This window comes from Panulirus ornatus, chromosome 3 (assembly GCF_036320965.1).
Source record: "Panulirus ornatus isolate Po-2019 chromosome 3, ASM3632096v1, whole genome shotgun sequence".
NCBI classification, from domain to species: domain Eukaryota; kingdom Metazoa; phylum Arthropoda; class Malacostraca; order Decapoda; family Palinuridae; genus Panulirus; species Panulirus ornatus.
The window spans coordinates 75,805,906-75,830,558 of record NC_092226.1 but is presented as its reverse complement, the minus strand read 5'-3'; the positions used below and the strand labels follow the sequence as shown (position 1 = coordinate 75,830,558).

Below are 24,653 nucleotides of genomic sequence, written 5' to 3'. Positions count from 1 at the left end.
GTCTCTATTTACTATCATACTGTCGGTAACGTTCCAGGTGCGATTGAACTAAGAGACGTGAGCGATGCACGGCAGCGAGACAAGAGAGTGGTGACTAGAGCTGTTGCCAGGATTGAGTTTTCTCAACAAAAGCTTAAGAGTCTTTGACGTCAAGGAGGTCGTGGGCGCATAAGTCAGAGAATGAGGAAGTGCCAAACTAACAACGAAATTATTAAGCATTGGAGGACGATTGTTCAGGAGAGCAATCCAATAATAAGAAATTTCAAAGGACAGTTGGTGATTGAGGGAGACCTCTCTTACTGAATCATAGACGACAGTTGGTGATTGAGGGAGACCTCTCTTACTGAATCATAGACGACGAGAATCATAAGTATGAACACTCAGTATATCCTAGTCACCGCGTGAGGGTTGCACGAGAGATTTAAAAAAAATCTTTCTTAGGAACAAGTGGATGTAAGGAAAACCTAAGGTAATATAGAAAAGGATTTTGTATGAGCAGTGATAGAGCCGAGTGACGAGACAGTCAGTCATGTGATACCTGCTGAAGGACCTTCTCTGAGGCGACCGTTCATAGAGTCCTTTTGATCAAGAAAGATGCCACTAAAAATACACCCTTCAAAAGGGTCACGACAAATCTGTTTAGACCTACTGACTGAAGGGACGGGGAGGAATGTCAGGATATTCTCCCTTTAGTTGTTCTTGTTACCAGGTATCCGGAAGCAATAACATCACCCTCTGTTGATACAGAAGAGGAAGCAGAGGCTCACGTGGAGATGTTATCACAAGTTAGTGTGCCCGACGAGACTGCTACAGACCGAGGATCCCAATTTACGTCTACGATGATGGAGAACGCTGGAAGACACCTCTATATCAAATATCTTAAGACATGAAGATCTTGTCTTATGCTGAACCGATATTTGTAACTGTGCGTAGATGAGTTTTATCCAGAAAGCTGAGAGAAAGAAGTGTAATTCTTCCATACCTGGAGAGTGTTGCTGTAGGTGGGGTTGGGGCAGTTGTTTAGTTCTGGTCGAGCTATTATAGTGTGAGTACAGGATGATGAAGTGCAAGGCAGTGTATGGCAGCCTGAGGCTGTGGTGTGCTTATTATTTTTGATCGGGTATTAGTAGTCAGCTATGAAATGATTTGGATGGGAGAGATCATGTGTTGCTGCAATGAATTGGAAACTGAAAATGTAAAGATGGGATTACACTGGAGGTATTTTCGCTTTGTTGTGCAGGTTTTGAATGCTTGTGGTTCCTAAGTAACCAGAGATCCTTGTGAATTATCTGTTTTGTTTACTCGTTAAATTAGTTACTGAAAGAGTAGTTGACCTAGCTGGGGAGGTGTAGTTGAGGGTGGAGCAATTGAAATGTTTGTAGATGTTATATTTTCAATTATAGTTTTTTTTTTTTTACCCCGAAACTGGTGCCGTAACTGTTCTGAATTCATTTGGTTTGATGTTTATCATACTGTTAAGGAAAGAAATGAAAAAGACTCGTTTTACATTAAAGTTTTATTTCAAAATATTTATATCAGGCCACAACAGAAAGACTTCAACACAATATACATGCCTCTTGTATTTCCAGGGCAAAATACTTAGCCTTGGCGTAAAATCCCCAAAGACTATACACTCATAGACAGACATACACACACACATGCATCCATACATAAATGTAAATATACATATGCTTACACGCATACAAAGAAAGACATTCACACAAACACACCCATGTATATACATAGTGTCTCACATAAGCACACGTGCAAATGCACACACTCACGCTATACACATAAATCTACACGCATACACACATACACGTACACACTTACACACACCAACAGGTATACTCACGTATACACAAAACACAAAAATAAGAAAATCTTTCATCTCGTACAAAATTTACATTTCCCTGCATCAAAAACTGCAAGAGGACTTGGTGACTGAAACGATTAGGAGATGATAATCTCAGGTGTCCATCTGTTGTCACCATAAACTGAGGAATAGACAAGATACTCCATATCCGTGTTGGACCCTATAGGTCTAACAAGGCCCACCCCACAATAGAAGGTGGTGTGTTGTAGTAGGTATGAGGTCAGGTTCCTGCTGTCTATGTGATAAATTACAGAATAAGCTTATGCTAAAAATGCATCGCATATGTGATATTATTGGGTTTATCCTGTGAAAAAAGTGCATGTATTGATCAATGTTTCCCACATTACCATAAGAAACTCTGAACCTGAGGAAATGAAATACCATTTTGGTGATGATCTACCTTGCTGACGCAGTGAGGTCAATTCACTTATATCTGTGAAAATCACATCAGTCGATTTATCAGTGTGAGGAAAATTGTATCATAACTGAGGAGTTTACTCCTAGATAAGTTTATAAATTCTACAGCAAGGTAACCGAGGATGCAGTCGGTTGTGGATGAGAGGGCCTGGGAAGTGAGTCAGTTGATATTCGCCGATGATACAGCGCTGGTGGCTGATTCGGGTGACAGACTGCAGAAGTTGATGGCTGAGTTTGGTAAAGAGTGTGAAAGAAGAAAAGTGAGAGTAAATGTGAATAACAGCAAGTTTATTAGGTTTAGTAGGGTTGAGGGACACGTAAATTGGGGAGTAAGTTTGAATGGAGAAAAACTGGAGGAAGTGAAGCGTTTTAGATATCTGGGAGTGGATTTGGCAGCGGATGGAACCATGGAAGCGGAGGTGAGTCACAGGGTGGGGGCGAAGGTTCTGGGAGCGTTGAAGAATGTGTGGACGGCGAGAACGTTATCTCGGAGAGCAAAAATAGGTATGTTTCAAGGAACAGTGGTTCCAACAATGTTATATAGTTGTGAGGCATGTGCTATGAATAGGGTTGTGCGAAGGAGGGTGGGTGTGTTGGAAATGAGATGTTTGAGGACATCATCGAATAAGTAATGGAAGGGTAAAAGAGATGTGTGGTAATGAAAAGAGGGAGCAGAAGAGGGTGTATTGATATGTGTCAGAGGTGAAGGGAACGAGAAGTGGGAGACCAAAATGGAGGTGGAGGGATGGAGTGAAAAAGATTTTGAGCGATCGGGGCCTGAACATACAGGAGGGTGAAAGGCGTGCAAGGAATAGAGTGAATTGGAACGATGTGGTACACCGGGGTCGACTTGCTGTCAATGGATTGAACCAGGGCATGTGAAGCGTCTGGGGTAAACCATGGAAGGTTTTGTGGGGCCTGAATGTGGAAAGGGAGCTGTGATTTCGGTGCATTACACATGACAGCTAAAGACTGGGTGTGAGCGAATACGGCCTTTGTTGTCTTTTTCTAGCGCTACCTTGCACGCATGCGGCTGAAGGAGGGGGGGGGGGGGGTGCCATTTCATGTGTGGCGGGATGGCGGCGGGAATGGATGAAGGCAGCATGTATGAACATGTACATGTGTATATATGTATATGTCTGTGTATGCATATGTACGTATACGTTGAAATGTATAAGTATGTATATGTGCGTGTGTGGGCGTTTATATATATACATGTGTATGTGGGTGGGTTGGGCCAATCTTTCGTCTGATTCCTTGCGCTACCTCGCTAACGCGGGAGACAGCGACAAAGTATAATAATAATAACAATAGTAATGATGATAATAATAATAAGAATATATATATATATATATATATATATATATATATATATATATATATATATATATATATATATATATATATATATATAAAACGAGTATGTGTGTGCGTGTGTGTGTGTGTGTGTGTATGTGTGTGTTATGATAGAAATATACCATCGCTACTGCCATCTACATCTCCAATATGGTAAATAAGTATGCTTCCGAACCAGAAATTTTTGTGCTCTTTTAATAAGGCGTTTTTCTTTCCGTTCATGAGACGATTTTCTCAGTTGAACATTTTTGAGCCATTCTTGATCTTACAAAGATATTAATATATAAGAAGATGTTTGTGAACTTCCAGATGAGAATGTATCACAACAGTGTTCCTCTGAACACACCTGCACCTGTGGCAGCAATAGGACGAAGTAAACAACCATAACAATGTAAGCTTTTCATAGATTTTGTTAACTTTCAGATATGGAAATCCTTTTTCTACGAGGACTAAACATGATTATTCCTTCGTGTTCCTGCCTTACACGTCAAGTTATTATTGGGTACAAGTAAATACTATGCTGATGTCAGTTTGTGAAGTATGATATTTTCTAATTGATTTTTGTTCAATATCGACTGATATGGTTTTCGCTGATATTCATAACTTCAAAGAGCTGCTTCCACGAAGTGAAACTTCACCACACTTTTTCTTTCATTTCTTTCTCCATGAAGATGTTAGGAGTGATGGGCCAGGTAAGTCTGGAGAACACTGCGGGAGGAGGAGACAGCCCGTCTCTCCCTCGAGATACTGGTAATTGACGGGAGAGACAACACTATTGTTGCACCTTCCTCCCAACCCTGGTATCCACCTAGACAGTACACCTCGATAGATGGCGTTAGTTTCTCCGTTATTTGTATAACGATATCGTCTATAAAAGTAGGATTGAGAGGATAGATCAGCCAGTAACTACTACGGAAACTTTAAAAAAGATAATTGACTTCCTCGGGCTGGTAGGTCAACATCGGTCTGGCTGTACCATGATAGCGGCCGGCGGGCAGCGTTAGATATGTGGTCATCTTAAACAAGTTTCTGCGTCCATCGCTCAATATCATCTTCATCACTCGCATGTAGAGAACACACTGTAGGTACCAGAGACAGGCAGTGAAGCTAAGATGAAAATATACATAAGAATTACTTAACACACACATAATTCGCTTATGATTCACTGTTGAGTCCTGAAGTGACCAGTTATTGTTTGTTGGCCCATGATGACCTGAGCCTGCCTAGGTTAGGTATATTCGCCAGTGACTAAAGTGCGTGAAACAGAATTACTTACTACTCACCACATTCATTCATTACCAATAACCATTTCTAAACTTGTCTTATCCTCTTCACTATACCTTGTTCAAAGTAATTAGCTCAGTTCATTTACCATGTTTCACCGCTAAGTAATATACACATAAACTTGATGGTTTTCACTGCCATACATCTTGTAACATTCGTTATTTCCTGCATTTGAGGAGATAGGAAAGTCTCCTCCAGTAACATTAAGGCCGTTGATGTTTGGGACTGATCATTAGTAGTTCACCTTAGTTGATGGTAATGAGAGGTAACGACTGAAGTGACGTTGAGGGAGGCTGCTCAGGGCATGTCAGTGTCATGTCTGGAGGAACATGAGCGAGATGAGGGTCGTGGGCACCAGCAGGAGGGCGGAGACCCCAGCAGCCGAGTTGCCGTGTTGCATAGCAGCTGGAGGATCCCCTGCAGTGTGGAAGACAACTACATGTTATTGCATAAGTGACCATTGCTCACAGCTCTTACAGAGGTTAACTGTACAGTAGGTAATTACCCTAAGTAACGGCAGTGCCTCTCTCTCTCTCTCTCTCTCTCTCTCTCTCTCTCTCTCTCTCTCTCTCTCTCTCTCTCTCTCTCTCTCTCCTTAAGTTCCCTTTCTTAGCCCAAGTTCCAATTTTTCCTTTCTGTCTCACATACAAGAGTGTTCCTGGTATTCACTCCACAGATGCACACTCACCGTCTGATACATAACACTTGACAGCAAGTAAATCACACGAATCATTGTTCTTAACTCAATATATTCTTGCTTTGAGCGGTGAGCATTATGCGCTAGCCCCGCCTAATTAGAAACTATCTTTGTACGTAATCTTGGGCAGGCAGGTGCTCTACATAGTGAAATCAGTGACCATAAAATCATCACCAGCAGGAACAGAACCCTGAAGGTATCAGTATGCGAGACGGCAGGAACCACACAGCCCATTAAGATTAACCACTAAAGCCTGAATTCTGGGAGTAACACCACCGGGTTATGGAAGGTCCGAGGAGGCACGAACCACCCACCTCATCTACAAGTCAAGCAGCTGGCTGGCCCGTGACCTGACTCTGTCCCACACTCTGGCCTAAAACGTCTTAAATGCTTCTAGTCAGAAGGTAGAATATTTATATATATATATATATATATATATATATATATATATATATATATATATATATATATATATATATGATTTATATGAGTTATGTAAACGATTCAACTGTTACATACGCTTGGCAATTCTATGATGCATTTCTAGTGGTGTGTGTCAGTTTGAGTGTAGCTGCCTGCATATAACGCCTCTGTTCCTGCTTCCTGCCGCTCGGAAAGGCATTGTTGAAGGCTATCAAGAAATCATGAACACAGCCTGATACGGCTCTCTATTTCCCTCCACCATGAAGTACGAGGGAAGAGGGATTTTAGGTAATTCTTTGGTGATCACACCACACAAAGTGCTCGTTCACTCGACCACTCAACCTCACCTGCTCCCATCTGGGCCATTTATTGATGGTAAAAAAGACCTCGGTTGGAACTGTTGTCGTGTTTTATTCTTTTGCTGAAGGTTCATATCTGATCTACTACCTTCATGGCGTGAGAAATGACTGGTTATTAGAGCCAGGAACCTTTCCGTTGTGTGGAATGCAGAAATGGTCATACATGTCAGATATGGTCCTTTGTAAGACACGTTAGTACATAAATAGCTTGAATGAAAGAATGGAACATGTTCATTAAGTAGAAGTCCCACAGTGCTTATTCACAGTCAAGCCAAAAGGCTGTAATCCAAGTCAGTACTAACTATGTGCCGCACCCAATCTAGTAGTCATAGAAAGACAGCTAAGAATGGAACTTTGAATCAGTGTTCTTGAAATAATTACTGTTAGATATATAAGTGATTTGATAACTATCACTAAATGAACATTAAATATCATAACCATTGTTACTGATGGCAGTCAAAAGGATCTGCAACAATCATGGGATTCCAAATCTGGACAAAACTATATTTATATAACTAACTTAAATCCCACTATATTGTACCTTGCATGGTGGTATAGTGGTAATCATTGATAGCACGTAATGATACATCATTATGACTTGTGAGGGTACAGTTAAGTTGGTTGAAGTGTTATTGGTCCTTTTTACCAAAGTTTAGTGTTTTTGACCTCGAGACTTATATGTACTTGAATAAAGCCTGAGAATATAAGTTCCTCATGTGAGACATAGCGACATACACACTTTCCATGATGTATATACGTATATATATACATCGATGCTCTGTATGATGGATGGAGGATTGGTACTCACTATGGTAAATGGGGCGACGGTGGCTTTTGAAAAGAAAACTGTATACCAGCAACACTGAGTACGTAGCAGTACATTAGGTTAATAGCAGAGCCACATCGCATGACACGACGGCATACGTTCCTTAGAAGATATATTGCTTTATAACAACCCGCTGAGGTGGTTAGTATTATTCACGCTTTCTATGACGCATGGTATAATGAGCAGCTGCCTGACTTACAGGAATATGATATGTAACACGAGTACTGTTATTCATTATGTATGGGAATACTGCTATAATTGTGGTGTATGAAATAGCAAACATCCTATATGTTCCTGCACTTCAAATACTCGTTACAACCATTATTCAACTTACGAAATTCGAGACATAGATGAAGTGCGTTAGCGTAGTCTACGTGTATACGATACAGAAATATAGATACCTTGTATTACGTGGACGAGGACGCTGTCGGGTCTGCCAGCCGAGGGCCAGCAGGAGTAGTTGCCAGAGTCCTGCAGCGCCGCCGTCTTCACCGTCAGGGTGCTGGTGGTCACGTTGTCAACCTTGGTGGCCACTTTCACCCGCCCTGAGTCGCGCTCCACCAGCCGATCATCCTGGTACCACAGCACCAGACCTGTGGGAGGAACAGCACTCCTGGTGAACAGCCCTAGTTCTGTGCCACAGCACCAGACCTGTGGGAGGAACAGCACTCCTGTTGAACAGCCCTGGTTCTGTGCCACAGCACCAGACCTGTGGGAGGAACAGCACTCCTGGTGAACAGCCCTAGTTCTGTGCCACAGCACCAGACCTGTGGGAGGAACAGCACTCCTGGTGAACAGCCCTGGTTCTGTACCACAGCACCAGACCTGTGGGAGCTTGAGATATATTCGGATTATTTCACTGAGGGAAACTTCGTCCTTCCCCTCCAGCGAGACAGGGAGATGCTATACAGAAATTCGCCACACTGCTATTGTATTTCTTTGTATTGTTTGTCTTTTTTTTGAGAGGGAAATAAGATAAGGTAAGAGATTTTTGCAACCTGCTTTTTTCCAAACGGTTTGAGTAAATATGCATCTATCATATATGAGTGCGGATATTTAATGTATGTCTTTATACAAATATGTTTAATAGATTACATTTCATTCATGTATTTGATATATATATATATATATATATATATATATATATATATATATATATATATATATATATATATATATATATATATATATATATATTTTTTTTTTCAAACTATTCGCCATTTCCCGCATTAGCAAGGTAGCGTTAAGAACAGAGGACTGGGCCTCTGAGGGAATATCCTCACCTGGCCCCCTTCTCTGTTCCTTCTTTTGAAAAAAAAAAAGAGGGGAGGATTTCCAGCCCCCCGCTCCCTCCCCTTTTAGTCGCCTTCTACGACACGCAGGGAATACGTGGGAAGTATTCTTTCTCCCCTATCCCCTGGGATATATATATATATATATATATATATATATATATATATATATATATATATATATATATATATATATATATATATATATATATATATTGGAAAGGATCACAATTTTGCGTGTGATCAAGATATTCCTATGAGTCCACGGGGAAAATGAAACACTAAAAGTTCCCAAGTGCACTTTCGTGCAATAATCACATCATCAGGGGAGACACAAGAGAGAATTATAGCAGTCAGTTGATATACATCGAAGAGACGAAGCTAGGTGTGTGTGTGTGTGTGTGTGTGTGTCTGTGTTTGTGCGTGTTACATAGGTGGTGGTGGACCAGTATGAGACAGAGGAATAAAAGAAATGATGTTAAAAAGATATCTGTCTCACCTGGAATGACCAGCTCCTCCCGTATGACACACTCTAGGGTGACGGTACTGCCAGACTGGACGTAGAGCGTCTCCTTCCCGAGGATGTTGGCGCGCACTTCTGCTGGCGAACACACGACAGCATTTCACGTACTTGACAATAGTCATATTATCACATTAGCTTACACCGGGGCTCGTTAGCTCAGCGCCTCATATATGCAAACATGATGTATGCAAGTACTGATATGACATGAAATATGTAAATCAAACTTAAAGAGCTATATATATATATATATATATATATATATATATATATATATATATATATATATATATATATATATATATATATATATATATGGATTAAAGTAATTTCCTCTTGTTATAACAGTGGTGTAAGCTGTACCATGAATGTTTCTGAGTGAACGTGATGAGTGTGTAAGGAAACACAAGACTGTATTCTCGAGAGGGTCTGCTGGTAGGTCTGCTAAGTCCTTGTGGTGTGGGGCAACACGGACCACACCTGTCTCATGTTTCTCAGGTAATGACTGATGTTTGGTCTGTAGTTGTTACATGGTTGGCTATTAACTACCAAACATGACAGCTGTATGACAAGTTGTTATAGTTTCACTAATTGACCTCATCACTTAGGACTTTCATTTTTCCTTTTTTTCGGTCCACAGTTTACATCACTCTGTAACAACTGCATCTGAGCATGTATACGATTTAGGTATTCAGACCATAAGGTTTATGTTCCTGTGCACTATATCACCTGCGTTAGATATTTTTACACAAAACTCGCTCTCGGTGAAATTTGTACGAAAAACCTCTTAACTAAGTTTGGACAGTTTGCAACTTAAATGCATGACTACTGTCTTGACTCTCCCTGGAATTATTAACTGTGTATAAATCAATTATCAGCAAAGTTTATGGAAAAATCAAAGAGAATATCAAATCCTTGCACGATACGTGACTTGTTTATGATGGTCTGAGTTAGATGTATTAAGTATTACAAGAACGATTAAGTAATCTATAACTGGAACTTGTATGTATATTTTGACCCTTTTTGTGTCATATGATAATGGTGTTTCGACTTCCTCAAACGAGGGCTTGGTAATCATAGAAGGAATGCGATGTATGTATCAAATTGATGATGGAAAAGTGTCTTTAATACAATGTCTGTACGTAAGAAAAATATATTTTAGAGGACAGTCGATAAGCAATTAGCTTCCCCACAAGTAAACAATCCATTAATGTGGAAAGATCCAAGCAGAGTTTTCGCACCGTAATCCTATCAACTTTGTAAACTGTGCCACTTACTAGAGATGTCTTTAGCAGACGTAGTGAAAATTCTTTAAAAAGCTCTTGCCCACTGTAACATTTGCCACATCAGAGCAATTGCAATATTCACCAGCAATTACATTGATAGTTTTATTACGAGAAATTGTAATGAATAGCGATTTCACATGTAATGAAACCACAGTGTAATTACATGGACGTGTATTGGAAATTTCCTGAGCTATATCAGATGAAAGTTAAGGTGTTAAAAGTTAAAGGATCCAGTTAATTGTGAAATGGTGTCAGTGACGTTCCTGAGGTAGGCTGGTGAACTACTGAGGTGAGGGGCACAGCGGCCTGGTTGTGCACTGATTGCCACAGGTTAGAAGGTGTCGTAAGCTGTGAACTGTTCTACATCAGTGAGGCAGAACCATACATATGTTGGTGATATGCTCCATCGTCAGCCTGGCGAACTTTACTCATGGTGGCACAGATGGTGTAACAAATATATCTATAGAAATACGAATGTTTCTACATCTTGGGTCAGATTCGAACCCTGGGAGGGGCTTCCAGCTACCTCAGCAACACGGAGGCTACACATCATATCACAGAACATGAGATGACTGGTAGACCTGGTCATGTGGACAGTTCCTCAGGATACAAGTTATCACATCTGCTCCTGCTTAACACACATCTACACCACGGAGTCTGTTCCAGGTGCTGCTGTAAGAGACTAGTGTAAAATGTTGTTATTGTACCATGGGAGGGTGCTTTATGAGGCTGACCAAGTGTGTGGTTGACCTTGGGTTGGTGCAAGAACTTTCTCTTTGATGATGGGATTGTGGTGTACTGCCCACTTGCGTTGTCGTGGTTGTAATAGGAAATTACACAGGTGACCTATAATAACTGGTTCTATCGCGGAGGGGGGGGGGGGGGCTGAGAGATGGTTGTTCTCTGTTGTTGTGGTTGTAACATGGAGTGATGCTGAGAGGTGACCTACAATGGTTTGGTTATAGCACGGGATTATGCTGGAGGCTATCCAGTGTGGTTGTACCGTCAGGTGTTGCTAGAGTTGCCCTGAGCTGGTGTGCTGACAGAGATTCCATCTACAATAATGAGATTGCATCATTGGCTGTTGCAAAAGACTAGACCTTTGCTAGGTTGTGCCAGGTCACACTGTAAGAGAACAACCTATAACAGTGACTGTACAAGGCTAAAGTACTGGGAGACTGACCTATAACAGTGAGGTTATACCAGGTGGCGATGGGAGGTTGTGTGTTGACCTGGCAGGAGTAGGAGCCAGCGTCGCGAGGCTGAGTGTACCTTATGGTGAGCATCCAGGAGTCCGGCACGTGGGACACACTCACGCGAGAATCCGACGAGAAGGTCACCTGGCCTGAGCTGAGCACGTGGAGGTCGCGACCCCGGATCCACGACACCTGTGCAGGAAACAGGAGTCAGCTGAAGCTCCTGTGTTGATGGGTCACCAGAAATAAGAGCACAAAGTCTCACAGCAGCCTCAACTTGATATCATCCCCTTATATAATATATATATATATATATATATATATATACATATATATATATATATATATATATATATATATATATATATATATATATATATATATATATATATATATATATATATATATATATACATAAAGGGACACGTGTACGAACTCATGCACACTTAATGCTAACGGTTCATCATTATCCTGTAGTTATGGAAACTTTAATCAGTTACTCACCAAAACGGAGCCAGAAAGCCTTTGAAGTAACCTACTCCCTCCAAATGAGGAGGCTTCCTCTTTATACTTGATATAACTATAAGTTTAATGAGCAGGCAAACAGTCCTTAGCATAACTCTTCAAAGTAAGTTAGATTATGGTTTCCACCTCATGAACGTCGCAAAACATTAAGTTAGACACAGGATCTTCAGCAGACTAACAAGATCTGCGACGCTCAAGAAAACAACAAATACTGGGAAAGTTCGTAGGCCAGACGGATCCTTTTGTCTTGGAACTGCACGAGCAAGTTTGTTAAGAACGACGCAGAATATATCTTCCCCATAACTGAATTATATTAATATGATTGCTCCTCCTTAATACTGAATATATTTTGAAAAAAAGGAAAACAAACAAAGGAATTACCCGTCACTGATTTCTTGTCGAGATATGACAATATAGCAGGAGTTTCATAAATTGTAAATTGTAAATTGTACAATACATAACATCTTCAGGGAGGGTCATTAAGGAGGGAGACAGACCCTTAGTAACAATACTGCAAGACGTGACTTAACCTGATTTCTCTTTTGTCTTCCTGCAGCAGTGAGCGGTGGCTCTCACAAGTCAGTCAACACCTCTCAAACACTTTTTTCATCATGAGAGTTTTGTGTAACATTCTGCACTTCAACCGTGTTAGGTTGCTTTCTCACTGAGGACAATTCCTTTAAGGGAAAGATTACTTTGAGTCAGTTGTTTGCGTGTATGCGATTGCATTAGTTTACTACAGCATGAGTCAGCACTGGTTTACTACATCATGGAGAAGCATTGGGTTTATTGCATTATGAGAAAGTATTGGGTTTATGAGAATAAAGCTCATTCATGACAGTCTGGTAAACCTTTATTCCGATTTGTTGAAAATTCCGTGTTGATATACTCCAACCTGAAACAGTAAATAGACTATTAATGGGTAAACAGTGTTTTTGCTGAAACAAAACTCTCAGTGTACATTGTATGAATGAAAGTAATCTAAACAAAGGCAGCTAAATTCACAGCCTAGAATAAGGTAGTCATTACAGTTAGACACTAACTCTTCCCTCTTTCTTAAGCTATTGTAGTTTGTCACATTAAAGTCACATGATTACCATGATTATATACTGTACGAAAGGTCTCTTTTTATGTCTCAGTTCTTCTGTCTCTCGCATAGTACAACGCTGTGCTTCTCAGATCCAGAATCAACTTACAGATCATCGCTGTACACCTCAGTATTATCTGTGTCTCTCTTCAAATAGATCAACCAAAACTGAGCACAGCAGTCAAGATAAAGATGCTTCAGTAAGCTGTATGATGTGAGGATTAGTGTCATGAACTTGAATTCGAGGACCCTACCTGAGAGCACATCTCACTTGGTCGTAGGTCACTAGAGTGTGTTCCACTATGCTATAGTTTCTTTATCTTTACTGCCGATGTGTAGGACTTTACAGTTATCGTTACCCAACTGTATATGTATATGTATTTCAAACGTTTGATTTCTATCTTTGTATTGCTTCTCAATTTAGTGTCGATAGGAAATCTCCATATTTTGCTACATAGCTACTTTTGTTATCATGATCCCGGAGGCGGTGCAATTTTCACAACGAACAGCGAACTAGTGTGAGGCCGCACCGCTAATTACTGGTCCTTTATCACTCAAGTCATCCAGTTCTTTCACCAGTGAAGTAAAACCTCATGTGTATCACGTGATTTAACTCTTGATTTTATTTACGCTTTGATGAGGGACTTGACTAATGCATTCGACCATACATTCTGAGAACATCAAAAAGAACATGATAACGTCGAAGAGTGTTGCTGCGAGTGAGTCATCTTGATGTGATCCTTTGAATAACGTATAACTGTCTCGAATGACGGTTTTCCCAGTATTGCTAACTGTGGAAGTCACGTTAGTTAAGCGACAATCTTACGGCAGTTTGACCTAACATCGTCATTGTCTTCATACAAGACTCAGTTATATCTATACCCTCGGCTATCATTCTTTTCTGGGCTCTCACTCAGCGGATAACTTCGTTAGGAACCACCAGGTCTCCTGATATCTGCTCTTCTAACTTGCTCCCATATAACTGTTGCTTGGTTTATGGTCACATTTAAGATGAACGTAAAACAAGTTTCTCCTTTATCCACGGTCCTAAGCCAGTTCTGCTTACTTGGATGCAAAGACCTTCAGAATCCTTGACCAGCTGCAAGACGGTTACAGAATAGGTTCCTGTGTCACTCTATACTCAAAAAAAAGATGGTTCATATGTTTTGGAAAGTTTCTTAGTCTAAAATTGTCGTTAAGGCTGTTCTGCCTGTTGCTACAAGTCACAGGTCTGCTGAACTTACCTGTCTGTTGCCCAGCTGTTTGACAATGCAGGTGAGGACTGCTGCCCGGCCTGCTCTCACGGTGATGTGGTTGGAGGGTGGAGCAAGGAAGTAGGGACCGCTGGGATGGCTGTCGGTGTCCTCGCTGAAGTTCGAGCCATCGATGATGCTGGCCAGAGCCTGCTGCTGGTGCTGCTGCTGTTGTCCCTGCAGCTGCTTGCTGTGGCTCGGGTTGTGCCTCAGCCTGACGGAGTGGGTAGTGTCGTTCACGGAGCTGCCTCCCACCACAGCAACTACAAGCAGAAAGTTCTATCATTATTCTAAGGACACACAAATAACACAGGAACAGACATAGTATCATCCTGTATCTTTGGAGATAATCTCTGTATTCCTCTCTCTTCTGTCACTTTTCTTACTGTAGCCAAGATGGTATATATATATATATATATATATATATATATATATATATATATATATATATATATATATATATATATATATATATATATATATATATGTATGTATGTATGTATGTAAAAGTTCCCCTACGGAACTGTTTCTCGCACAACAGATCAAAAGTTACTTTCCGATTTTCTTCCGTTCTTATGACAGGTAATCATGCTTAATAATTTCCATCACTCCAGATGGCAGAGGACAAATGTAAAAGAAATACTTTTCTATATGATTGCTTCACGAATCGTTGCGAGGGAAGACAGGAGATTACCTTTGGTAATGGGAGATTATTGTAATATTAGGAGATTGTTGCCTGGGATGATGGGAGATTGCCTTAGATGATAAAAGAATGTAAATAAAGAGTCCTGGTAAACCAGATTTGGTTTTATTTCTACATATAAAACATTACCTAACCTCTGATGCCATAATCAGGTAATTCAGAGGTCGTTAAATGATGTTGTACTGTATCATTCTTCTGTTTTACTATCTTATCTTTATCACAATGAAGGTTATGACCTCAGGACACTACTGCTGCCCTCTAGCAGACAACCTCTCCATGGACCATCAGGTCTTCTGTTATCTGTCCTTTTCCTCTATTGTCTTCCACCAGATAATCTCGTCACGGACCGTCAGGTCGCCAATTATGTGCCTTTCCTATGTATTCCAATCTACTGTGAATAACGAAAATCGTTGGGAAATATAAGAGAAGGTATGTACAGATAAATTACATGATTGTAGTTATGTAAATAAAGCATAAGAGCTTGAAATACATTTGGAAGTCGAGGGGCGCCAAATACTGGTAGATGACATGAATATCTCAGAAAACAGGACGAAACTCGTTTAGATAAACTAGTGTGACGAGAAATAGAAGAGCATAATGGAATAATATACAGCTGGTGTGGGAGATCATAAGTTATGATATAAGAGAAGTGCGTCAGGAAACAACTGGCGGAAAAGACTGTCCAGAGCGTGTGTACAGCCGAGATCATCACTGACTGACCAACGTCCAACACTGACCAGTGAATGTGTGGAGGGGGGACACAAAAGACCATTGACTGCTGAAATAAAGATAATTTAGACAGTATATTGTGGTGTTCAGTATCTCGCGCCATTAATAGCTCAAACAGGTTTCAGGATTCATTATACATTATAAATTTTGTTCTGTGAATGCAATGATCACACTTTGAAAAATTAGAAAAAGAAATTCATTCTTAGTCCTGTTGATCATTCTGTATTAAGGTAAAAATTTATGTTTTATCATAGGAAATTTCTGAACACTTTATTCCCGCAAGGTACTTTTAGGCTACAACAACAAAGAAGTTGTTAACACGAGCTATGAAGTAATCACTTCACATTGCATATGAGGACCATGTTATGAGGACCATGTTATGAGGACCGTGTTATGAGGACCATGTTATGAGGACCATGTTATGAGGACCATGTTATGAGGACCGTGTTATGAGGACCATCTCATGAGGACCATGTTATGAGGACCATGTTATGAGGACCGTGTTATGAGGACCATGTTATGAGGACCATGTTATGAGGACCGTGTTATGAGGACCATGTTATGAGGACCGTGTTATGAGGACCATGTTATGAGGACCATGTTATGAGGACCATGTTATGAGGACCATGTTATGAGGACCATGTTATGAGGACCGTGTTATGAGGTATTTATGATCTATTGCTGTCTTGATACTTGAAGTTATATTGATACATATGAGAACTAATTCAGAGTGGGACTGTTCATAACGCTGCTCGAGATGAAAGCAACAGGCGGCAATAGATATGAATTGACTTGAATAATGTTTCGTTCGAATGACTCGTCAGGTATACCACACACACGTCAGGTTTGATAATGACATGGCTGATGAGGGTTGTATTAGGCCAGCATGAGAGGTTGTTTAAAAGAATCGGAGCGACGCGCATCACAAAATAAATTTAGTTTCAAACATGAAGGTGTCGATCCATGTTGAATCTTGAGAAGACACTGGAGCTGCTGCCCAAAGTTGGTAGGAGGTTCTCTCAGATCGATAGGATGCAAGGTTCGGGTAATTATACTCACAGTCTTGGCCAGAAGAAGTTTATATTTGTAAAGATAATGGAAATATTGAATATCAAATATTGAATATTCAAATACATGATGATAGTGTAGAGTTTCTCGTTTCTGCCTGCGATGCTGCACAACTCAGACTCTAATATTCAATGCAGAGTAACAGAGAAGCGTCAGAATGCACCTGGCCCTCACTGTGTCTCAAAGGGACGACGGACAAGGGAGGCTTAGCAGCGTCCCACGCTGATGTCAAATCAGTGAAGGAGCTGATGAGATCCCACAGTGAGGTAAGTCCTCTCTCAACTCGTCTCCCACAAACTGAAAGGTGAATATGAAGAAGCTGTCGGACTGAGGCAAGACCAGTGAAGCTAGATTTGCAAACTAGGTGTGACTCACTGCTGAGAACACCAGTGACACTGCGACTTTGCGAGTGGTAGTTCCTGAGGTCAGATTTTAACGCATCTAGTTAACCCATGAAGTACCCAACCCACAGACCGTGATCCGTGACTCGGTGATCCAACCCATCAGATCATGTCAGGACCCACGACCAATGACTGAGGCAGTATGACGCACGAGCTATGGGTCATAACTGTTGCTTCAAGTGGGGACGCAGCTATCACAGACGGGTAGGAAATCAAGAAGACGTATAGAAGGACATTATTTTACAGAGTAAAACAAAGTATTCAGCATAATGTCATTTTACATACTATCGAACTAGGGTCTTGTCTTACAACGTTTGTTGTCAAGATTTTCATGGAAGGTCCTACACCCTGAACGGCGCTCTGGTAGACTAGTAAAAAGTAAAGCACACAAGTTTATCTGAGAGCAAACTTTAGTGAAGCGAAATATTCGTTCCTGAGACCAACAACCGAGTGTCTTTAACCTCGCTAACTGAGAAAACAAAAGAAATAAAGGAAAGAAGAGATACAGCAGTTACAAAGAAAGAAAAGGTGATGGAGAAGAGTAGGAGGAAGAAGAGAGAAGATGAATAAGAGGAAAATGATGGAAAGAAGGTGTTACAATAAAACAAACGGTAAAAAGGACAATTAAATACTATATACACGAATAAAGGAAAATGTAAAGCACAATATATATATATATATATATATATATATATATATATATATATATATATATATATATATATATATATATATATATATATATATATATATATATATGTATAAGAAAGAAAGAGAGAGAGAGAACGACAATGGGGCAGGTAAGGCAGGGGGATGGACCTTCTTGAAACAGTCCACACACACACACACACACACACGACCTCAGACGTCCTCAAACAGCAAAGAACAAAAGAGAAAGAAGAAGACTCTCTCTCTCTCTCTCTCTCTCTCTCTCTCTCTCTCTCTCTCTCTCTCTCTCTCTCTCTCTCTCTCTCTCTCTCTCTCTCTCTCTCTCTCTCTCTCTCTCTCACCAGAGGGCAGCCAGGCTGGGGGAATGAGGCTGTGTAGCCTCGTCGGTTTACGTGTTTTCTGGGGTCGGGAAGCGCCTGGAGGTGAGGCACTGTAGTCATCGAGGCGGAGGGAGGAGATGCTCCTGATGGCCGGAGGGTTGTTTACTTTCCGGGTAGAGAATGACAGTAAAATGATGTTATGTGGGATGAAATGAGGGGGAGGGGTATCTGTGTGTGTGTTTGTGTGTGTGTGTGTGTGTGTGTGTGTGTGTGTGTGTGTGTGTGTGTGTGTGTGTGTGTGTGTGTGTGACGAGAAGAGCGAGATCATTGACCAAACATCATTCTTACCATCAGTTCGTATGATTATGGAAGTCTTGCTACAGGAAAATCGGGAGAATGATTAGAAAAAGAAATATATCAAAACCGTGTTATGATGCAACATACACAAAACTTAAGTGTTATCTTGACGATTAGTTAAGTCAATGGACCAGAGGAATGCAAGGGAAGAGAGGTAAGAAGTTTCCCAGGAACGATGTAAGAGATTTTCCTGAAGAGATGTAAGAGGCTTCCCTAGGAAAATGTCAGAGGTTTTCCTTGGAACGAGGTAAGAGATTTCCCTGGAAATAACTAAGAGGTAAGTGGTTTCCTTTGAAAGAGATTAGACGTTTCCCTGGAAAGACGTAAGAGATTTCCCCGAAAGGATGTTAAAGGTTTCCCTGGAAAGAAGTATGAGGTTTCCTAAAAAACTGTTAAGAGATTCCCTAGGAAGATGTTAGAGGTTTCCCTGGAATTGGGAAGTTTTCCTGGAAAAAGGTAAGAGGTTTTCCTGGAGAGGGGTGAGAGGTTTCCTTTTGAAGAGTACAATGTTTACCTGGGAAGAGATTCTCACGTTTTCTTGGAAAGATGAAAGCATTATTTATTGATGTTCTTGAGCAAGACACAGGGGGTAAAAAACATAGAGTTTTATGAGGAAAACGTCAGCAGAGTGTCAAACTCAAAAATTGAAAATAATGTTATGTCTGGAAAATCTATGAATTCTAACTTGCACTAAGCGATGGGGAGATGGAGCAGGATAGAGAGTGAGCGGAAGATGAGGTAGGACCACTACAGACTGACCAGCAATGGGTCATTCATTTGCCACGGTTGACATGGAGAGAGGGGGCGGGGACAACCTTCTACTTTACTCTGTAGAAGACCTGCAGTATGTTTATATATACGAGACTGACAGCAAAATACTGAAAAAAAAGCTTTATCAGCGACCAAACATGTAGAATATGAGATCAAGGATGGAGACGCAGGCCGCTAGTAGTAAAAAAGTATAAAGCAAAGAATAAGGGAGTAATGAAAAGGTGCAGAGCATCCGAGACGGATGACAAGATACTTCAAGGGTTAGCCAGCAGTTGGATAAGAGCAAGTAATATTTCAGGACAGCAAAACAAATGGGAAGGAGACAAATTTTCTCATCATAATACGAAGAGATGAAGAGAGTGATCAGTCTTGAATGAAAAGGCCAGCAGAGACAGATGATCTGAAGAGGAAGTTCAAAATTCATGAGAGATTAGACGTGGAAGAGAGAATCTAGGAGGCTGAAGGAAATGAAAACAGGAATGCAAGGTTGTGGGGAAAAAACAAGATGTTTAATGATTACTTTCAGGACAGATTATAATGCAAGTCACTGTTAAAGCAAATTACCAAATTTATATGTTTTGAGAAGACAAGAAAGATCAATGAGCAAACTTAAGAAAAGAAGGAAAGTAACTGATGAAGAGAAATCAAGAAAATAGACTGCTACAATTCTAGGAGACCAGCAGCATCAATTAGACAGCAGGATTTAAATGTTACGTACAGCTATAGAGATAACAATGAGTGTTACACGGTTGAAGTTGAGAAACCTTAGAGCGGATGTCAAACATTATAAATCTTAAGAGAAAAGTTACGAATAAGGTGGACTCACAGTTGGAGTTTCCTTGAGACACAAAACTGAAAGCGGGTCTGGGACCTCCTGATTAGGAATGATTAGGACTTTCAGAAGCCGCTGGTATAAGGCAGTGCCAACAGTCAATATATAACAAGGGAGTAACATTTACAAAGACCAGCCTTGCTGTCCTCGCCCAAAGTCGTCTATGAGTTTCCGTGATGTTAACAAAGGCACTGCCAAAATGGTATAGAAAACATCGAGATAAACATAGATATTCTAATCATGCATGATTTTTACTACGAAGGAATCGATCGAGAACATATGAACATGCATTTGGCGAGTGAAAAATGGAGTCATAATTCTTAGTGTTGTGAAACAGACCATCCAACAATATGCCTGGCTGAATACACTAGTCAGATGTGATGATGCGTCAGTAAACACTGCACATCATTGTTATGCCTGTACAGTAGATCCTGGGAACATCAAACATCAGTCACATACAGCGACGTACCTGAGAAAGGTACTCACTCCATGTTTTATTTCCAGGAAGAGGTCGTCAAGGAAATAACAAAGAAATTATAGGATCCAACTGGTAACTCGGGACAACACGAAGGAAACTGTATAGAGGTGAATAACAATATGGAGCAGCGTCAGAGGAGGTTTGTGAAGTCTAATATGCTTGTGTGTCAATACACGGGTGCCAGGGCTGGTAGACAAGATGAGGGACGAAGAAGAAAGACAACACAACGGAGAAAAACATGACAGTTATAAGACAGCAAGATATATACAGAGAAGAACAACGAAGGAAGAAACGAGGAATTATTAGGAAAAGTATTGTAGACGAGGTAACCGAATTATTTGGACCATTCCATAACCTTGTCAGGACGTAAATTGTCAATTAAAAAACAGATAATTAGGTTTTACAATTCTGGGGGAGGAGTAGCTGGGAGACAGCGACATGGGAAGAGCTGGTCTCTAAGTTCTGGAACTTACCTAAGTGTGGCCACCTTACCTTTAACACTGTGCAGATGAGTTAAGGGAGAGAGACTGTGAAAATTGAGATTATCAGACAAGATATAAGAATGCTCATGTAAAATCTGACAAATGAGTGGTGGGATGTCGTGTTTCATACTGACCTGACAGGTCACTTGAGATGCTTAGAAACCTGCAAAGAGAGGAGTCTGTGCCAAGGAAAAAGAAAAGAGTAAATGCTGTTCATACTTTTTTCAAAAGACGATAAGGAAATTACACAAAATTACGGGTCAATTTTGCGGACACGCACAGCCAGTAAACGGCTAGAGAAGGTGAGGAGGACGTGAAGGATATATTTCTTTTAACGGAAAAACTATCTCAAGTAAGAGGTACGTGAGATCAGGAGGAAGGGCCCTTCGACAGGGAGAACGTTCATCTAGAAAAAAAATTATGAATATACCGTCTCTCTCTCTCTCTCTCTCTCTCTCTCTCTCTCTCTCTCTCTCTCTCTCTCTCTCTCTCTCTCTCTCTCTCTCTCTCTCTCTCTCGTGAAGAAGGGCTCATTACTCTACACAGCGGACCAGCGGGCGTGGAGATCAGCTGGTGTTGCAGAGTTACCACCCCATCATATCTAGTTCACAGTTTATGGTCCAAAAACTGACGAGATATTGCATGGCCTCGCTCTCATTGAGCCCGACAAGAATGTTGAGTAATAGTTCTTCGTTAGAGCCCAAATAGTCCGGATCTGCGTTGAAAGTATGTCTCAAGGACATGAAACATCTGTTTTCGGTGCGCTACAGCGACGCTGGAGGTCTTATAATAACTCGTCGTAAATTATGGTCTAACATAACGTAGCAGTTCACAGTCACCCAGATGGAACCGTTTGTAGTGACTTTTACTTCGATTCTGTTCACTTATTGTCATTTGAGATCGTGGACTTACAGAGACAGTTTGATTCATTTAAATATTTTTCATTTGATTATTTCTCAGGAATTCTCCACGTTCGTTTTAGAATTACTGTCATTTGCATAAGAATCTAATGTTATTTCAATTTACAAGTTCACAATATCCAATTGAAGTTCTTTCATTCTGGCCTGAATTCATTCCCAACGGAAACAGCAACGTCAACTGTGTTAAATGGAATCACAAAAGCTTCAGTACTGGTTCTATAACATTGAATTGTTGAAATTTTTCACTGAATGCTTGCTGGAGTGTTCCAATGAGAGTTTCAAACTCGCTCTCACCGACGGTTTCCACAATTATTTTTCCACATTTTGGAAGCGTCGATGTGATTGTTTTGCAATATGCGATTTCCATATATATTTGAGAACTAAACATTTTGGTAAGAGTTTATTTTGACCCTGAAGGTCCTTTTAAGTTTAATTTCACGTCTGAGAAAAATAAATTCCCTAAATCAAAACTTTTAAGTAATTTGGACACAATGCTCATTTATGAACTTGAGAAACTTCTTTATCTCCTCCATTAGATCTCGCGAGAACTTTCAAGCACATCTTTACAACCCATCGAATCTCGGTGCACAGCATGAGGTCTATAATTTGCTACATCCTTCAAAGCTTGTGTTGGAAGGCTGCAGATTGAACAGAGATGATTTATTCGACTGCAACATTCACAACACATTCAAAATCATGAATTTTTCCCCTTAAAGCTTCCTGATGAAGATTGCTATAGCAAGTGGGTCCTGAGCGAGAGCCGTCACTCCTGCAGGTGGAGATGAACCGAGTCCTGCAGCGTCCAATTGCTGGTAACACATCGCAGGGAAGACACGATATTGTTCTAAATGCATAACACAGTTCTTGAAGATTTCATAGCTATCTTCACACCCTAGTTATTTCTTTCATATGCTGTATTCATAATGAATTTTCCCTACCAGAGTAGCCTCTGAAGACCTTGTTCATCATAATGTTAGCTGGGTAGTACACGATATGGTTTTGAACTATTCAAGCCACAGTATAAGCCAGACACATTGCAGTAAATTACTTTTCAACTGATCTTATATCCTGATAGAAGTACACTCATTCCTCGTTGTTACTATAACAACAAACAGTTTAACTGTCTATAGAGTTGACATTCTTCCTCTTTATCAGTGAAACATTCTATAACAGAGTCTACATCAAAAGTCATGACACCTTTCGGCATCTCATCATCTCCAAACAAGCAAACAACCCTGAACACGATATCGTAGTATTTCTAGACATCATCTGAACCATATTAAAGCATGTTGTTAAGTTGCCAACTTTTCTCTTGAAACTTTCTCTTTGTTTTGAAAATTTGAAATATATATATATATATATATATATATATATATATATATATATATATATATATATATATATATATATATATATATATATATATATATATATACGCTTTTATTCAGCGAGCTTCGGGTTACTGTAAACATTTACAACTCAGACAAAATTAAAGGTTATCTTTACTGAAAATATGGCAAGTCTGGATGAAACAGTAGATTCATGAATCGTATTCAGCGCTTTACGATCAACATTCAGTGACGCGAGATCTTTCAATTAAGAATTGAAACCTGTGGGAGGAGAATCGTGATTTACAACTATGGGGTAAGATAGGTGACCCATCGTAGCTAATCATCGTTTTAGGATCCCTGTAAGCAATATGTAATATTTTTCGCAAACCCGATCCTCTTCATCCTTTATCTCCTCCTTTCTTTAGCAAAATTTCATAGCTTCATAAACAACCTTATGGCAACTATTAGCCTCGCTGAAGTTAAAAGAGCACCATTTACAAAGAGTGAACCATTAGGCTTCATTAAATGAACAATATATTATCACAGAATTCTGCAGAACCCTTGAAAGAAGGTCTTGAAACTCCTGGGTTCCGGAGAACATCCGTTATATAATACTGCTCTAGATACCCAGAATGTAAACAATGATCATCATGTCTTAGCCCATAAGCCACGACCCTTCGCTCAAGACCCATAACTTACAACCCATGGCCTTGGTTCATAACCCTAGATTCTCAACGTTTCATTCTGTCTTCAGTGTTCCCTCCACAACTCACACCCAAGACCAATGAACTCCGATAAAGGAGATTTTGTATTATAACACCATAACCCGTGACTTCCCACACGTGAAATACGAACTGTTATGATCAGCTTTTACGAAGATATATGGATCTATGAACTGTGACCCATGCAAGAGCAGAGACGTATAAACTATGGCCGACATCCTGTGAGTTATGACCTCGGATCTAAAATACTTTGAGAAGGTATGACCAATAACCCTTGAAAGTAGATTTATAACCCAAAAGTTCCAACCTACAACCTATAAGGCACCAATCATGCTCAAGTAACAATGTCGTTCCACCTGCTCCAAGGTACCAGTATTGCAAGGAATGTTTGGTAAAGAAAAGAAAAGCGTAACATGAATTATCTAATCCCAAGGTCTTGTGTTGATTCTGTTTAGCTACGCGTGTTAACCACA

At 40.3% G+C, this 24,653-nt stretch overlaps 1 protein-coding gene across 1 annotated transcript in view; it reads right to left on the bottom strand.

Moving 5' to 3' along the window:
- Nucleotides 1-1,512: 1,512 nt before the first annotated feature.
- LOC139763894 (zwei Ig domain protein zig-8-like) overlaps nt 1,513-24,653 on the bottom strand; it is a 54,764-nt gene continuing 31,623 nt past the window's right edge. The window contains exons 3-7 of the mRNA XM_071690309.1: nt 14,389-14,660; nt 11,520-11,724; nt 9,030-9,128; nt 7,640-7,831; nt 1,513-5,350 (exon numbers count right to left, since the gene is read on the bottom strand). Coding sequence (XP_071546410.1) covers nt 5,247-5,350; nt 7,640-7,831; nt 9,030-9,128; nt 11,520-11,724; nt 14,389-14,660 — 872 coding nt within the window. The 3' untranslated portion in view covers nt 1,513-5,246. The remainder of the gene's footprint in view (nt 5,351-7,639; nt 7,832-9,029; nt 9,129-11,519; nt 11,725-14,388; nt 14,661-24,653) is intronic.